Below are 17,957 nucleotides of genomic sequence, written 5' to 3' on the forward strand. Positions count from 1 at the left end.
CCCAGCAGCACCTATTTACATAGCCGCTAGTTACAGAGGATCATGCCCTGTTTACAGCTAAGCCCACGAATGCACCAACACAACCCTCCATGGGTTTTGCAGATTTATGACATGCAAATTGAGTAAAAAGACTTTTAACTCAGATCGCACTTGTTGGGTAACGTTGCTCGCGACTGACCCGTCATTGAAAGTGCACATACCATGAGATGATCATCACAGTATATATTTAGACACGGTATTTATACATATGCAAATGATGCAGCACTCGCATAAAGAAAATGCATTTGGTTTGATCGCTGTCCTCTGCTTGACCTCCACAGTGGTGCTACGGGTTCTACGTGACTCACCAGCAGGGGTACACAGGCTTTGAACTCTTCTTCAAGACCAGAGAGCTGAAGAAGAAGTGGCTGGATCAGTTCGAAATGGCCATGTAAGCACAAAGAGACACCCACACCAGCGTCCAGGCAGATTGTGATCGACACACAAGACCAGTGTGTGTACCACAGGGAGAGAAACACACACTGTGTACTTGTGTGTGTGTGTTTGTTTGTCTTTGTTTGCGTCCGTGTTATTCCAAGGCCGAGAGAGGTGTTGACTCTTTCATGTGCGCTGTTTGATCAGGTCTTAGCTGTAATCAAGCACACACTGCTGACACCAGTACGATAACACACACACACACAGACACACACACACACATGCACATTAAACACAAACTGTTCCAAAGAGCTGCAAACTACAACGAAGTCGCTCTGCATCGACGGCTCCTCGAATCAGTGCTTTATGGAGGTAAGTCGTATTATTTTGTGTCAGTAGGAGATGTGCGGCGGCAGATATCCTCGTATCCTTCTCTGGTATGTTGTTCTTTGAGAATACGGTGTTGTTTTGACATTACACTCCGATTGAATGAGAAATAGTTTTGTGTTTGGAGTGAATATGTATGAAAACAATATCCCTGCTCTGAACGCTGACTCTCACGCTGTGGCCTTTCTGAATTCATTCTCACTTCTAGCAGTGTTCTAGGTTATTACTCTTATATACATGTATCACAGCAACACTGTGCAGTGTGTGGGGATCATAGACTGTGTATAAAGATGGACGCCACGTCCGCCAACTATCCAGAAATTAAGCTTATATACGAACAACTGCGCATTTGCTGGGACAGCAATGTCCTGTCGATACAGACACTCGACCAATCATGAGTCAGTCTCAGCTGTCAATCATGACGTTTCACCCTGTTTTTACATCATCAAAAATCGAATTAAATCCAAACTTACCGGAAAACTAACACTTCACATACACCGATGTCATAAGAACCACCTTAAATGACAGAAACCGCTTTTAAGAAAAACATATTTGACATGCACTTTAACTTTTGTCCATGTTCCATCCGCTAACATGGAGGAGGCAGGATGTTGCAGCCGGCTACCAGGTGACTGCACCAAGAACTGCACATGCAAATTAGCTTTAGGTGGTGCATGGCCCCTGTTAAATAAATTAAACTAAAGTGCCTTGAAAGGATTGGTTATCTGTTTGTGTCTTTGAGAATAATTCATGTGACTTTCACTAACACGGAGAGGGCAGGATTTATGTCCGAGGAGCTAGCATGTCATCCATCTTTATACACAGTCTATGGCGGGAATGTTTCCGTCTTTACTCCTTTAGCTCATGCAGCCATGTACCGAGTGAGGAAACACACGACCACTTCCCCGCTAGGCCCTCGACACTTTCTCCAAACCTCATGTGTCATTTGAATAGGGAAATAACCATTTTCACAGCAGCCCTGAAACAGTGTTTTCCTCAGATGCAGCGTCTGAGTCAGAAAACAGCTGTGTGCCGCAGTGCATTGGGTAATGACACCAGAACGGGTTCATTCAGAATGTGAAAATTGTGCCAATGAAGAGGATATGGGTTCCTGATGAAGGACTCACTTGTGGGAGCACTCGGTTTAAGTGGCTTCTGGATGGTGTGTTCAAAACAAAAAAAACATGTTTTCTTTTATTTGTGTGAGTCGTGTTTGCTCATGTTCCAGACGGGCTGCGTATTTCTGCTCTGTACTTTTCCCTCCTCATGTTTGAACACACAGATCAAAATTGGATGTGGGCTGATTCAAGTCCTCTTCACTTTGCTCACATGTTCTGTCGGGTGGAGAAAATAAACGGAATAAACTGCCACAGGAAAGTTATCTGATGATTAATGAAGAGATTTGTTCCCACGACTGAGACACACACAAAAAAATTAATTAGCGAGCTGCATGGTTGTATAGGGACGGCAATTATGGGCTGTTGATCAATCGGTTAAATTTTGCACATGCACCCATGGTCCCCAGAGGATGACTCATATCGACTTCGGTGTGAACCCCTGATTTTACCTACAGCACCACCATGAGGTTTATATTTGTTGTTTTGAGTGAATACCTCCAAACTTTTAGATATATTACCATTATTGCACTTAGCACAGTTTCAGCCTGACCGAGTCTTGTTTGCATTTAAAGGTGCAGTGTGTAAGTTTCAGGTGAAAGGGATCTAATGGCAGATATTGAATATAAAATAATCCTAGTGATGTTTTCACAAGTGAGTTTCTCCTAAATTGTAAGATTTACCCTAGAATGATCCTTTATATTTAAATACTTTATATTTACATCAGGAGTGGGTCCTCTTTACGGAGGCCGCCATGTTTTTTACAGTAGCCCAAACTGGACAAACTAAACACCTTTTGAGTTTTTATGACGACTGAAGGCTGCCACAGGTTCTCCTTCATGTTTGGAAGGGGAGGGTGAGGTGAGGGGTATGCAGCTGCAACATGCAACTTCACCACTAGATGTCACTAAACTCTACACACTGAACTTTTAACCATCTTTTCTTCTTATTGTATGTCTCAGATCAAATATCCGACCAGAGAAAGCCAACCACAACTCCCACCAGTTCAAGATGCACACGTTTGAGAGGATCACATCCTGTTGCTTCTGTCACCTCCTGCTCAGGTAGGATTCAGGCGTCATGCAGCGAGCTCCTTCCACTCTGGATAATTATGTAGCGCTGATGAAGTCCCAGTAGAGTATGAATGTTGTGAAGTGAGTCTGAGACACGGTGCAAATAGAAACTGTTACTATGCACCTCGTTCCAGGATGGAAAATCATCATGTGGGGTTGATCTTGTGAAACTCCACTTCAAATCTTTTTCAGATTAAAGGCGTGAACAGGACACGGTGACATTTTACATTTAGTCATTTTTCCTCAGGGTCTGTGGAGGATGTGAAAATGAAAATAGCTTATTAGCACTGGGTTTTAATTGAAATAAAACATTAGTGTACTCAAGTATGGATGGTTAATACCTCAGTTTTCAGCAGATGGTGTCGGTTTTATGGTTCAGGGAAGCTGAAGGACATTTCCTGTGTCATTTTTTCTTCTCTTGAGTGTGTGACCGAAGCCTGGAAATCCAAAATGTCAAGGCATTTCTCTTTAGGAGGCTGATGCCCATGAAATGTAACCTGTGATTTATTGTTTCCAGGGGCATCTTTAACCAGGGCTATCTCTGCATCAAATGTGGTCTGGGGGCTCATAAGGAGTGTTTGGGTCGACTGGGAGTGTGCGGGAGAACAGGTGAGATGATGGAGTCCTCCAAACTGATTCCTTTTCCAACACATGTTATCCTGAAAACTCCTTTCCATGATATCCACTCTGTGTGTCCCTTTAGAGTTTAAATCAGCATATTTTTGTGTGACCTTTACTCTAGCGCCACCATCAGGACAATATGTCCACTCATGCACACAAAATAGGAAAATCTAAAGGGCAGATCACCATGAAATTCAATGAGCACATTCATGCTCGAGAGATGATCTGCTATTTACATGTTTAACTGTGTGTGAGCTTTTCTCTTGCACCACCCACGTGTCTGATTGTCAACCACGTACACAACATATCTAACAGCTTGACCTTTGCTTGTTTTTCCACTCCCACACCCAAATCTGCTGTTGTACATATACGTTTATTTCCCCATCACGTGGTCTTTATAATCTCTGAAGCATCATGAGGTTGACGGTTGATGTTGTGTGTGTCTCTCTCTGTGTTTGTCGCTCTCCTGTCTGCAGATTTGGCGAAGCCGAAACCCAAGGTAAGACCTGCACTGCTACACTAAAGCTTACGATTTTTTATATTTGCTATATAACACAGCAGATGCTACAATATACACCCACACATGCACTGGAGTGTGCCGCCACAATATAATGGACTGTACGCAAGTATAATCATATAATCATGTTTTAAAAGTTATTCTAGCGAATCTACACTAATTAAATTTGGATTTAACTGATGCACTAAAATATACAAATTAAAAGCATGGTAATAAAATTATGTTGAAATGCTTGTTGAGTATTTCCACCGCCCTCTCTGCAACATTTACACTTTATAGTTTTGTGCTTGTGTTCAATTGAAGACTCTATTTCATTTTAAGATTTGTGAGCCCAGTGTTTAACGAAGTCTTTTCCACAAACTTTTTGTATTTAAACCTTTATAGCTCCTCCTAGTGTATATTTACATCATGATACAAAATATAAACATTATTAAACATACTTTGTATTATATATTCCTATTTCTAAGTATTCCATACTTTGAGTCACATGAAATTATTTGCTCCCCAGATGTTCCTGTTTCTGTGATTTGTGACAGCTGATCTTAAATTAGTGAACACTCTATGATGCCCTGATGGGTTATAGACTAAATGAATATCCAGTATTTATGTATTGTATGTATGTATTTTACCTTTATACATAATAACTGCTCAGTCCCAGAGAACGCCTACATGTTACTCTCGATATCTGACGCACAGATGATGACTTTAAGAGTATTACTCACTGCTCAGGTCAGGCTGATCCTGCACGGGGCCTCTCTCTTAATCCGTTCTCCATATTTCTTCTGGATTTATTGTCTTTCATGCTTTTTCCTGTGTCATGATTTGTGCTTTCTCTCTCTCTCTCTCTCTCAACAGGAGAACTCAGCACCACCAGACCCAGGTCAGTGAGCCTTGACCACTCGACCACATTTGTGAACGTGCTAAGGGTTTTTCTTGCGCTGTACCTCTTAAGCTGCTTTCATCTCGGGGTCTGCAGCGAAACCGAAACACAGACAGGATGAAAAGCAGCCGGTTAGTCAGAGGCCAGATGTGAGATAGCTGCTGGTTTAAAGCGAAACCCTCAGATGTTATCGCACCCCCACCACCTCACGTTTTTCATCAAATATTACTCAACTTTTTTTTTTCCTTTGTGCCACAAAAACCCTGAAGATTTACACTGACATGGATTTCTCCACAGGGTTCAGAGCAGGGAATGAACAACAACAGTTTCCTCTTGACAAAAATATATTTGAGTAAGAATAGGACACAAAAGGAGCCCGAACCAAGGCAGGGAAGGAAAAAAATCTCTTTTCTGCACCTCATGCTGCGAAGCCTAAACCCTTGACGGCATTGAGATGAATTGAAGGAGGTGGAATCATTACGAGAGCCACGGCAGGAGAGAAGCTGGCAGAAAAGCACTTGCAGCAGTCTATATGCCTCGGCCTCAACCGCTGAGCCGTGCCTTTGTGATAAATCAATTTCCATAAGGGGCTTTATGAGGAAGACAGCTGTGCTTATTGTTCTTAATAAAAACATGAATGTGAGATATTCCATTCATCTGAGGTCACTGTAATATCCCCCCCCCCCAGGGCTGGTTTGCAGGGGGGGAGGGGGAGCTGTGGCTGGAAGCGAGTTGTGTCTGAGGGGGCTCGATGTGTGAGTCAGGGGGAGAGTAAGTGGCCGTGTCTCATAAGTTGGCAGCGGTGTTTAGTCTTAGCCTTAGCTGGATGCTCGTGGCTGTATTCGTCTGCCACGCCGAGGAGGGATTGGAGCCGTTCAGGAATCAGGGAGATGAATTTCCTGCTGCAGTGACTCGCTGTTTTGGTTGTTTAAACCTTAATCAAAACGTCTGTCAGAATTCCCACATAAATCTCAAAGAGCAGTTGTCAAACCTTAAAGTGACACTGTGACAGGAAGGGAATTGAGCACATGATTTGGCTGGTTCACCGAAAACTACAAAAACCTAAAAACCTTCTTCACCTTCCTTTATTATTTACTTTTACTTTTATTTTTTATTTACTTTATTATTATTATTATTTAGCACAGGTGGATTTGTGCGCTCAGAGATCACCTCAATCAAATAGAGCTGTGATTGAGAATTTTGTTTGTTGGGAAAAAAGATATTTACAACTTTACTGCAGCCAAAAATCTTGTTTTCTTCACCCCCCCTATAGTTTAGTTTGTCGCCCTGTTGCACTGATGTAAAACTTTACTGGAGGTGCAGAACAAACTACTGACCACGCCCAACCACAGCAACCCAAATCATCAAAATAGAAATCACAAAAACATATTTTTCCGGGAAATAAGTCACATTTCCCCTGGATGACCAACAGAACTCGAAATGACCAGTTATCTGTATTCAAAGCCCAATTTCACATTCATTTCAAAGTGTCAGTAACTGAGGTGAAACGAACCAAGTAGAATTTATTTACGGTACACATATCTTCACCTTTTATAATCAAACAAAGAACTTTTTTGCTCTGTTGCTAGGCGACGGCTGTCAGCTGGTGATGTAATAAGGAGACCACACCGTCTCATTTCTGTTCGGTCGACGCGGCCGATGAAGGATTTAGTCTTATACTTATACTTTCACCTTGTTTTTCAGAAACTCTCTCGGCCCCACATGATGACAGTATTTCTGCTGCACAGCTGCTTGTGTCTGTGCACAAGACTCTTTGATACGTGTATGAAAGTTTGAGTATAAATGTGTTTGTGTTCCCTGTCTGCTAGGTTTACCCAGGATGGTTGTGATCAGAGACTATGGTGGCATCCCTTATCCCCAGTACGGGCCCCCACTAAGCATTCATGTGGGGGATGTCATTGAAGTGATGTTTGCAGACCTGCACAGCTCCTGGTGGCAGGTGCGTGTCACTCAGCTCGTCCTCGTTTTATCTCAACATCTGTGATGCCCATGAAAAAATAACATGTTATGGCGTGCCAGGTTGGCTCGGCGCACGCAACGCCTTTGCAGTGTCACGGGTTTGAATCGATGCCGTCTGTCGTCTCCTCTCTCTAATACTGGATGTCCCACTGTGTGGCAAAGGGAAGAAAAGCTTTCAAAACAGCCGTGATGGGGTGACGTCATTATTTTGTCTCCCTGTGGTCATCACTGTTTATAAATCACACATCGTATCGTGGTTATCTGTCACATCCTGGGTCCTGACATCCATAAATATGACACTGTGATGAGGTCAGCCTCATTTGGAAAACTAGGAACACTAATGGACAACGGTAAAATCTGTGCCTTGCCTCTAAACTGCAAATGTATTCATTTAGACATTGAATCAATCATAATGAAAACATTGATTAGAAAATTAGGATTAGAAATTGGAAACTAGAAATCAGATGGAGTTGGTATCTCACATTTCTGCAAAAATTCTGCATATACCAGTAGTTATCTATATGTTATAAAATACATGTAATAAAGAAGAAGAATACAATCTGATTTGCACAATACAAGTTTTAAAGCATAAAGTATTTCACCATATTGTGGTTATTTGTCACTTTCTGCGTCCTGACAGCCATTAAAAGCAACACTGTGATGAGGTCAGCCCCTTTTAGAAAACATCAGACGAAGATCTACTGTATCTGAACCCCACTGAACCGCAGCTACATTAGAGACGGGGTGTTTGTCTTTTTTCTCTACTCATCAGATTGAATCACAGCCCACATCAGATGATCTAAGCAATTAATGGCCTCACTTGATTAATTTAGTGCCAGAGAGAGACAATAAAACAGCAGTCACTTCAGCCTCTGGAAGATCTTTTAATGGTGGTGCACAACCTCGTGTACCGGCGCATTTAGCAAGCACCTCACGAGGTCAGCCAACGGTTCACAGGGTTTGACCTTATCTATTTTTGAAAGGATGGCGATTTATCTGGGGTCTTCCGGCAGCCTCCCTAGCTGTTTCTCACTCTGCTTTACTGCAGCATTAAAGCCTCATGCTCCTCCCGGTGCCGCTCCAATCAAACCGCAGCCTCTGCCAACGGCACGGCTGGGAGTAGGCAGTTAGCCCGATTTCCTGTGCTCCGTGTTTCTCTCTGTTGCGACCGAGCACGAGGTGGAGGGTTGAGGACACGAGTGCCAGGAGAGTTTGTGTAAGCCGCCAGAGCGACTTGCTGAATGTCACAGGCGCGATGGCACCGCGCCGATGTGCTGCCAATGGTTACCGTTCATGCTGAGGGGGGATAATCAAAGGATTTAAATTATAATACACATTTGTGTTTTTCCAGTTATGTGTGTATTGATACTGAGAAAAGCATAGTTGAAGCTGCGGTTTGGAGGTTGTGACGTCTAGTGGCGCTGGAGAGCAATAGACTGAGCAGCAGGATCACATGATGTTTTCTGTCAGAGCACCCCTCACCCAAACCTTTCAGGCCCATTACTGCAATAGAATCGACATAATAATCTAAAAAACTTTGAATAATCTTCTGAAAATACAAAGAAATTCAGTGTTTAGAAATAAAATATGTATTTTGAGCTTTTTTGTCCTTTTCCACAAATTTGGTGCAGGAAATAAACGTATTATAAAATACTTTCTCTACTATTAATGTTGAAATTAATGCAAATACCAATCAAAGTTTGACATAGTTCACTGTGTGATTTAAAGTTCAACCACATGAAATAAACTGAATACTAAGATGTTGGTTGATTAAAATTGATTAAAATGATAATATTACCAGTTATAAGTAGCTAAAATAATAAACCTCAGCAGGTAGCCATGGATTCTTCCTTTGCTGGAGCTGTGTGGTTGACTTAACGTGTCTGCCTTAATGAAGTGTGGCTTGATATTTATTTTATGCGTTGTTGCTTCGGGAGATTTTACAAATTTAATAGTAAAACATGATAAAACAAAAAGTCGGATTCCGGTCGAAGGAGATGAGTTTTGGTCGAGAGTTTTTTTTCTTCCATTGTTCATTTTGAGAATTTTAAAAATGATGAGAATAATCTTGAACCAAATGAGAGGATAGATATATTTTTAAATATAACATATCGAGATTTCAAAAGTCAAAATGACGAGATAAACCATAAATAAATGATCCAAAAACGAGGATATTGATGGTTACACCAACTTGTAATGGGGATGTAATGCTTCCCCAGCTGCTGCTTCTCTGACTAGATTGAATGGACCTGATGACTTGGATTTATTTCTGATAGTTTTGCTTTATTCTTGAAATGAAAAATGATATAAAAAAACCATCCTCTCATTTTTCATCCTATGTCTGGCCCTCACACTCTTCTATACTAATGGACCACAAAATGAATGAAAAGGTCCAATCTGTTCTTTGCGTTTAAAATTTCAAATGTATCGATTTAGACATTGAAGAAATCACATTGTAAACATTGTTTATTTAATGAAAGAAATTGGAATTGGTATCAAAGTCTCTTTTCTGTCCAATTCACTTTCTGCAGAAGGCAGTGATACGCACCAGCAGTCGGTGGCGACGGTGAGCTGTAATAAAATAAACGTGGTAATAAAGAGAAGAAGATTAAGGAGACCACAATCTGATCTGCACAATACAAATTTCTAAGCATACAAAAAGTATTTTTTCGACGAGTTTGTTGGGTCTCACGGTCGCAAACAAAGCATTTTTGGTGAGAAACACTAAATCAAAACAAAAACCGTGTTTGTTTACAATGAAAGCTCCACAGGGTACCTTTAATCTTCAGCGTCCCCAGTGGCGCCAGAGGATGGAATTACAGAACATTGAGAATTCATATCCCCTGTTACCCAGAAGGCAATTATCCCCCATCCCACTGGCAGAACAATACAATCAATCACTGTAATTTCATTTGATCCTTTGGCTGCTGCCTGTTTATGCCAACAGAGTAATAAGTTTAATCTTTATCATACGCTTATCGAAAGGCATAACAAATAGAGAGGGGCTCTCAAAAAACCTTTGATGAAATGTTATTACACAGAATGAATCATAGAGATGGGTAAAGATTCGCTTTCCAATCTAGTTACCGCCCGGGCTTGCACGGTCCCAAAAAGCATTTCTTGCTCTAATAAAGAGGAGTGAGGAGGAGAAGCGTAAACAGGGCAGGAAGCGGAATGAAGAGCTCCACATGCCCTCGACACTCACTGTCCTCTCAGATTCACTCAGTGGACTTCAAATTGACCTGGAGCTCAGAACTGGATACTTAGATTACCTCGAGCTTAATGCTGATGTATTTGTTTATAAGCATCTACAAGATAATGTGCACGGTAGAGAATTAAGGTTATAGAATGAACTGAACTATCTGTGAAGGAGCAAGTTTATATGAAGATGAAGTCTTTTTCTGGGGCTAAATTGGTTTCTTTATACAGAGACTACACTACGTTTGTTCAAAGAAGTGACGACTTTCCTGTAAAGCGCTGGTTTGCTCGAGGCAGGTTAGCTAAGATGCAATTGTTAGGCGTTAGCGCCAGGCAGAGAGCTTACGCTGTTTGGATATTCAAAGACCAGAATAAGATCCATTATTTAGTGTTAAACGAGGCTCTTGTTTTGATGCAGCGCAAATCTCACTGCCGGCAGAGTTTGAACCATAATTAACTCGGGCTGCAAATTAGATGCACTGCTTGTTGTGTGCTAATTGCTGAGGATTTATTGGAGCGAGTGTGGGAGGGGAAGAGGGAAAGGAAGAGAGAGGTGTCGTTGCTCCCAGACAAATATAATGCGATTAACAGCCAGTTGCCATTGCAGGGCAAAATTCTGGCGACGAGCAAGATTGGCTTCTTTCCAAGCGACGCTGTGAGGCCCTGCCCGTGTGTAAGTGTGCACATTTTTTTGTAATCAATAAGACACATTGAGTGTGATAACAATTCATTCAGTAGATAATGGCCACTATTGATGTCTCAGCAAAGGCATATGGTGCTTTTCAATTGCAGCTTCTTTTTTTTCTGTAGAAGACTGATTTTAGCCATTAGATGTGGCTTGAATATCACATTACCACAAATGACCTCCACCCCCACCCCCCCTCGGTATTGACTCCATTAACACGCAGAATAACCACAATTCTTTTCTATGGCAGGTTCCGAAACCTGTCGATTACTCCGCCCAGCTCTGGTAAGCGATGAAAACAAATTACTGCAGGTCGCTAACAATAACCACAAGTCATTTCCGCTGTTATTGCATTGATTGTATTGACTGTTCTCATCCTCATGTTCAGAATGATTGATGGCAGTGTAAGTGCAGTAGTTGTTCACGGGTGGTTCAGGTTTGCAGGGCCCGTGGAGAGATACCAGGCTGAGGAGGAGCTCCTGGACAGAGGGAACGGCACCTATCTGGTCCGACACCGGAGTAAAGAAGGCACCGAGTACGCCATCAGTATAAAGTAAGTGATACAACTGGTCGTTTGAAATTCATTTCTATATCAAATCTCCTGCAATGTAGTTTATTCACCACAGTTTACCAAGAAAAGCAGAATAAACGAAACACATGCATTTACCCTGTGGGCAAAAAAAAACGTTTTTGCGTGACGTGAGTGGCAAGAATCACTCAGGTGGAAAATGTGTCCGCATGCAAATAACAGCTCTGTACAACAATGGGGCAGACTCAGAAAAGACAGCGTTTCTAATGGTGAAGCGGATGAGCCACAGCAGAAGGAGATCGTGCTGTGTTCAACTACTTTAGGCAAAAAAAGAGAAGTTACACTGACTATGTAATCATCAGTGGTTTGTAACTGAAGAATGGAAAAACGTTTGCCTGGTCTGATGAGTCGCAGTTGATGCCGGTGATACAGGTGGTGGGGGACAGAATTTAGTGTAAAGGGTTGAATCATCCAAATTACAAAGAAAAACTAAAAACTTCTCTATTACCATTTGAATATTTTCCAGGACAGGACACTTCTTCACCCACAACCATTCTTTGAGTCTTTAGCAGCGGCTTTACTGATGAGCAGGAAACACACTCTTTCCAGTCCTGCTGTTAAAACTGGCTCCAGAGGAAATCCTATAAACTAAACTTCCATTATACCAGTCACACTGTGTAAAGAAACTGCACATATAATTATATAATATAATAATCATAGCTCTATGGATACAGTGCTGTGATGAGGCAGTAAACTACACAAACTGTCAAAACTTGGAGCCAAGAGTTCACAAAGCATTGTCGTGATCGTGTTATGACTTTTATACTTGTATTTTTTAAAGCTAACCACAGATCTTTTGAAGGGAAACGTGTCTTTGCTTTAGCCCAAAGTAGAAGTGTCCTCTCCCTAAATTATGATCCATGATCAAAGGAGCTTTTTGATGTTAGGGGTCATGATAATTACAAACACAAAGAATACTAAATCGTGCTTCAACTGAAAGCCTTCGACAACGTATTGAGATAAAATACACACGCAGGCACTTAAGTACGACAGGGCACGACCCAAATGAGTTACAGGTGTCTGGATAGAAGCTGAGAGGAGAGAGGTTTTATAGAAATCACACAGGAGAAGAGGAGGCGCTGTGCAAACCTGTTTTTCGAGGAATTCATAAATGATCAGAAAAAGCTACAGCACAATTCAGAAAATTACCCATTTTGAGCACCCTCACTTCAACAGACGAGCGGCGGACACTTCAGAAGCCGCTTGTGATGTTTATGAAGTAGAAGGGCTCTACCTCCATCAAGGCCATCGCGTCTTGTTGGAGAAAGTGAAAATTAATTGCTGGATCAGCCCGTTTATCCAGATCTTTTCTCTCCTTAGTCATGCTCTACCCCTCCGCAAAAATGTCATTGAAATGAGTTCGGTAGTTTAAATGTAATCCTTCTTTGGTGCAGGTGGTTTCTTTCCTTGACAGTGTACTGGAACAAAGAGGTGGGCAAGTTTCCAGCTGTACAGTAAAAAGTAGCCTCTAAGCAACCTGTCCCAATGGTGTCAGAGCGCTGTAATCCAACTGATATTGCTTTAGCGCGAAAGCAATATGACGACGTGATTAACATCAGATTATGTTTGCGTGTAAACAGACTTAACGGAGCTGCGAGTGTGCGACGAGTCTTGATCAATTCAACGTGAAGGGGATCAAGATTCAGTCGCGTGAGGGGACGATGCACATGGGTCTGTTTACTAGAAAGTTCACGTGTTTATTCCGTGGACGACAGGAGGCACCGAGGACTTGTCAGGGGAAATTAAACCTGTGCCAACACGGCAACATTACAGTTTTCAAGCTAACACTGTTGAATAGCTGCTTTGAGTGCAAAACCACAACGGGTGACTCAGTTGTCGTACTTATTGCAGCTTTAATCTACTTGTCCTTATTACTGTTGTTTACAAACCAGCTTAGAGGCTCATTACCGCCACCAAGTGGACTGGAGCCACTACGCTCTCTTTCATGGGCTGTCTCAGTCACTTTAAGTTCCACTGTGGGACGTCCACTGACACCTGGTGCTATCAAACCACTTTGAAGGTTTTACATTGACCCAACTCTGCTGTAACAGGATTATGCACCAGGACGCTAACTTTATACATCAGCTGGTTGCATGTGAATACAAGTGAAAAGATGATCAAATTAGTTACTATTCTTAGACGTCCCTGTGAATAGTTTTCATTGGAACTACTTAGGACAGATCCCCATTGAAGGTGTAGGTCTGTAGAGTCTGCAGTTCATTTTACTTTCCAACTCAGTCCACATTTCAGCAGCATGGAGACGAGGGTGGAATTGGGTGATCTATCCGTTTCACCCTATATCTTAGACCTCTGCTCAGACATATGTTCAAGGTTTGCCCGATAGCATTCGTCATATCATGCTCTGCTCTTCAGTTATCAATCTTAAAAAGTGTGTTTCAAAAGAGGGGCGAGCGGCGCACTCCCAACTGTAGATAAAACATTAATTCCCCCCCGGCCTCTGCAAATGTCTGTTTTATCTGCAAGTGGAGTGCCTCTGTATCCCTCTTTTGATATACAATGCTGTCCATTTAACTAGTGAATATCTTTCAGGCTACATCAAAGTATGTTCAGTCTTTAAAAAACAAAGAAAGAAAAGAAAGGACTATCGAGTCCTTCTGACCAGGCGTGACGGCTCCGAGAGATTATAATGATTAAGGGCGCGCTCCGACATGGTGTTTTTTCGACGCTGGGACTATTTAGCCAGTGACACGCCATTCCAGCCCATTTGGTTTGGTTGGACTCGTACCGTCGCTCATTCAAAGCTTTGATGTACGGGGGGGCCCAGTGTCTGAACGCTCCAATCCTAATTGCCCGTCTCACTGCTTAAGATCATTATCAGGATGGCTGTTTGAGATAACGGGGGCTTTATAGAGCGAGCTGCTGCTAATCAACTGGAACTGTCTGATGTCAAACGCTACAAGTGGTCAGTTTGAGTGTGCGCCGAGTGATGTTTATGTGTTTCGGGGCGAAGGTGCATCCGTGCGGGGGCCGATAGCTGCGTAGAAAGACTGCACCTGTCTCCACGTGTTATGCATCATATAAGTCGGCACATATCAATAATGTATCACTCCCTATATATTCATAATGTATCAGTGAATTTGCAACATGACCATATTCATCCGTTATATACCGCATTGGGAGGTTTGCAGTGCAGATTTATCTCCAGTGTAACCTGCACATCACCATATGGAAGACATGCAATATACAGCCCGGTGCTCGCAATTGGCCTGACAGCACATCCCCCCCACTCGTGCGTGCAGTGTGCACAGTGTGTCCCGAACAGTGTATGTGTATGTTCAAGGTTGGCCTGCACTACTTTTCAACAAAGTACTTTGCCTGAGCTGTTCTCTGGTGTCGTATGATTATTTAATCGCTAAATTATTTAATCAGGCCTGTAGCATACACTCAGCGGTGCTTTGCTTTACAGTCGGTTGTGATATATTTTTCCATCTTGGGTTAAGTGAGAACACTAATAACGTCTTTCAGGATTAGTTTTTTTGCTCCTGAAATATGTTGACGTAAAAAAAAAAGTCAAATCGTTAGAGTCGAAAAACTAAACTTCATGTGTCTCCACGTTATAGTTTCCAGTACTTCAGCTGTTTCTATTAGTTTATTTACCCAATGTACTTCAGTGTCTAAAACAGTTTAATACATTCTCCAAAGTTATCATACAGTTGAATCACCATCTATAATCTGACCTTCATGAAGGTAGAATTTGTGCTAAGTGTGTTCTAACCCCCAATTGATGCTCATCAGCCAATAACGTTTTATTTACAGTTTTTACCTCCACCGTGGAGGTTATGTCTTCATCTGAATTTGTTTGTTTATTAGCAGGATTTCACAAAAGCTACTGAATGGATTACCACGGAAGTTGGTGGAAGGATGTTTTATGAGTCAGGGACAAACCAATTCATTTTTTTGCAGGATACGGATCGGGGTGGGGGGGTCTAGGAATTTGAATTTCAGATTTCAAGGCATTTCTCAACATTTTAATTGATTTCTCAGAGAATGATTCATGATCTTGTTGTGAAGTTTAGTTTAAATCTAATTCAGTCGAATGTTTGTCAAAGAAACCATGAAGGTTTTATCTAATGAAAATAAATTTGTTATTTTACAAACATAGCTGTTGCTGTTTTTGATTAGATATTGATTTTAAGGAGCTTAAATATTTGCTTTAAGCCGTTTTGATTTAAAAGTCGAATGTCGGCTGTTACCACACAAGAGAACATTTCTACATAGAGTTTACAAAGGTCAAACTTTAGAGAAATCTAAGTCACAAGATGCTTTACTGTTTTTTGATTGACTTCTTATCTAACTTGCTAAATACAGGAAAGCTTCAGGACTGTTTCAAATCTAAGAATGAAAAAGCACTGTTTCATGTCTACAGTCAGAATGGTCTCAAGTACTGTGGATATTACTTAAACTCAGGGTTGACAAGCTATAAAGGAAGGCAGTGACTGATGTGCATTATGAACTGATCTTACAAGGTAAAACCGGGGACACCTATGATGCTTTTCATTATTATCTGATGTGAGTGAATTGCTGTGGAATCTGGTTTCCACTGCAGGGAAAAGCCCTTGTTAAACAGAGTTGCTTCGCTCAGCACGGTACCCGGCAGTCAGTGCAGACAGACCTTCGTGACGGTTCACCATGGAGACTGGATTGATGTGGAACCATGTATAGTTGATTAGCAGCCCATGTCTTATTCATCCTCCACAGGTTCAACGATAAAATCAAGCACATTAAGATTCTGACCAAGGACGGCTGCTTTTACATTGCTGAGACTCGGCTGTTCAAGACTGTGCTGGTAAGGGCTTTAACTTCCTATGGATTTTTGTGCCCCTATAAACTGCTGTTGCATTAATGAGTATAATCATTTTGACATTACGCTACTTTTACATCAGTCTCCTGAGATAAACCCCAGTGAACATTTTACTTTTGTTTTATACAAAACCCTACTACTACTACTACTACTACTATTAATAGGAATACCTATTATGACAGAGCAGAGCTATAATGTAAATTTTTTAAATAAAACAAGTCAAACAATAGTAACATCCAGTAAAACTATTTGAAAGATTTGATCATATAAATACATATCTACACAAAGACATAAATATACATGTCGGTATAAGCATACACACACATGCATCCTCCACATTAGTATATTACACATATACCAGTCTGATATGTAGTCTACAGAAAGTGCATTGTAAAATTGGAGAATTAAATTTGAAGGTCTTAACAGCACAAAATTGGACCTTGGGAACAATGAGATCAAACTGATCCAAGATCACGTTTGGGCTTGGATGTTTTGGGGCCAGTCCAAGGTGGCCAAGAGTGAGCGATAAAAGTTTAAGATCAACTCTAAAATGTAAAGGGAGCCGCTGCAATAACGCTAAAACAGGTGTAATGTGGTCCCATATCTTGAAGCCCATTAAGAGCCTGGCAGCTGAATTCTGAACTAGTTGTAGGCCTGACTGACGAAGGAACAAGTACAAAGATTTGAAGTCTATAAAAGATAAAAGCATAAATTATAATTTTCCCAGGTAACGAAAAAGACAGAACATATTATTTTTTAAATATTATGGAGATGTCTCTTCATTGTAAAAAATGTAATCCTGATGAGGTTAGAAGCAGAAGCAGAATGTGTTGTATAGGGAACCCGGCTTGACATTATCTAGGTGGATGGGTCCTTATGTCTGGATATCATCTGCATAATAGGACCCATTGTGTCTTTGCATTATGTGACCTAATGGGAGCATAAATTGAAAAAAATGACTGGACCCAGAATAGAACCTTGTGGGACACCACAGCAATAAGAGCAGAGAATGTAAATTTTAACATTTAGTCTTGTGGTATTAAATGACAGTGGTTAACATCAGGGTGTTTTTAGTACCTATACTCTTACAAATGTGCAGATAGATATATTAATGGTTAGTCGCCCTGCTCTGGAACACTTCCTCAGTATTAACTGCTTTTATATTGTTAAAATCAAACAACCTCTCCCTCACCAGCGTTCCCACATGTCTTTCGTTTCTGTGTACACAAACCCATCTAGATTTACACTCACTTAACTGTGTATTGTGCTTGTTTTACACAGGACTTAGTGGAGCACTACCAGCAGCACTCCCTGAAGGAGGGCTTCAGCAGTCTCGACACCACTCTACAGGTCCCCTATAGGGAACTTACCAATGGAATCATGCCCATGGCCGTTACCAAAGCTGACAGTGGTGAGTCTTTAAAATTCAGGCTGCTTCCCTCAGTCTGTCTAGCAGGTAGAAAAATGCTTCCTCTTCAGATCAGATCTTGATACGTTTACAGTCGAAATAGCGTTCAAATCTTCTCCATATAACCAGAACAGTTGATGGAATCTTACTTTTCCCAGGTTATCACACAGAGATGAAGGCGAAAGCAGTTTCCTGGAATCAGTATCGCACTGATAATATTTTGTTTTAACAGGCTGGCTAATGCACTGCACGCCCTCTCCTCGAAGGA

The 17,957-nt window shown here is 41.5% G+C and overlaps 1 protein-coding gene across 2 annotated transcripts in view; it reads left to right on the forward strand.

Moving 5' to 3' along the window:
* LOC117778351 (guanine nucleotide exchange factor VAV3-like) overlaps positions 1–17,957 on the forward strand; it is a 47,641-nt gene that overhangs the window by 21,992 nt on the left and 7,692 nt on the right. For both annotated transcript variants that reach the window (XM_034613855.1, XM_034613854.1), the window contains exons 15-25: positions 321–430; positions 2,879–2,980; positions 3,507–3,598; positions 4,087–4,109; positions 4,983–5,007; positions 6,837–6,967; positions 10,793–10,858; positions 11,121–11,155; positions 11,307–11,423; positions 16,179–16,266; positions 17,563–17,692. In XM_034613855.1, the coding sequence (XP_034469746.1) occupies positions 321–430; positions 2,879–2,980; positions 3,507–3,598; positions 4,087–4,109; positions 4,983–5,007; positions 6,837–6,967; positions 10,793–10,858; positions 11,121–11,155; positions 11,307–11,423; positions 16,179–16,266; positions 17,563–17,692 (919 nt within the window). The remainder of the gene's footprint in view (positions 1–320; positions 431–2,878; positions 2,981–3,506; positions 3,599–4,086; positions 4,110–4,982; positions 5,008–6,836; positions 6,968–10,792; positions 10,859–11,120; positions 11,156–11,306; positions 11,424–16,178; positions 16,267–17,562; positions 17,693–17,957) is intronic.

Source organism: Hippoglossus hippoglossus, chromosome 17 (assembly GCF_009819705.1).
Source record: "Hippoglossus hippoglossus isolate fHipHip1 chromosome 17, fHipHip1.pri, whole genome shotgun sequence".
Classification (NCBI taxonomy): Eukaryota; Metazoa; Chordata; class Actinopteri; order Pleuronectiformes; family Pleuronectidae; genus Hippoglossus; species Hippoglossus hippoglossus.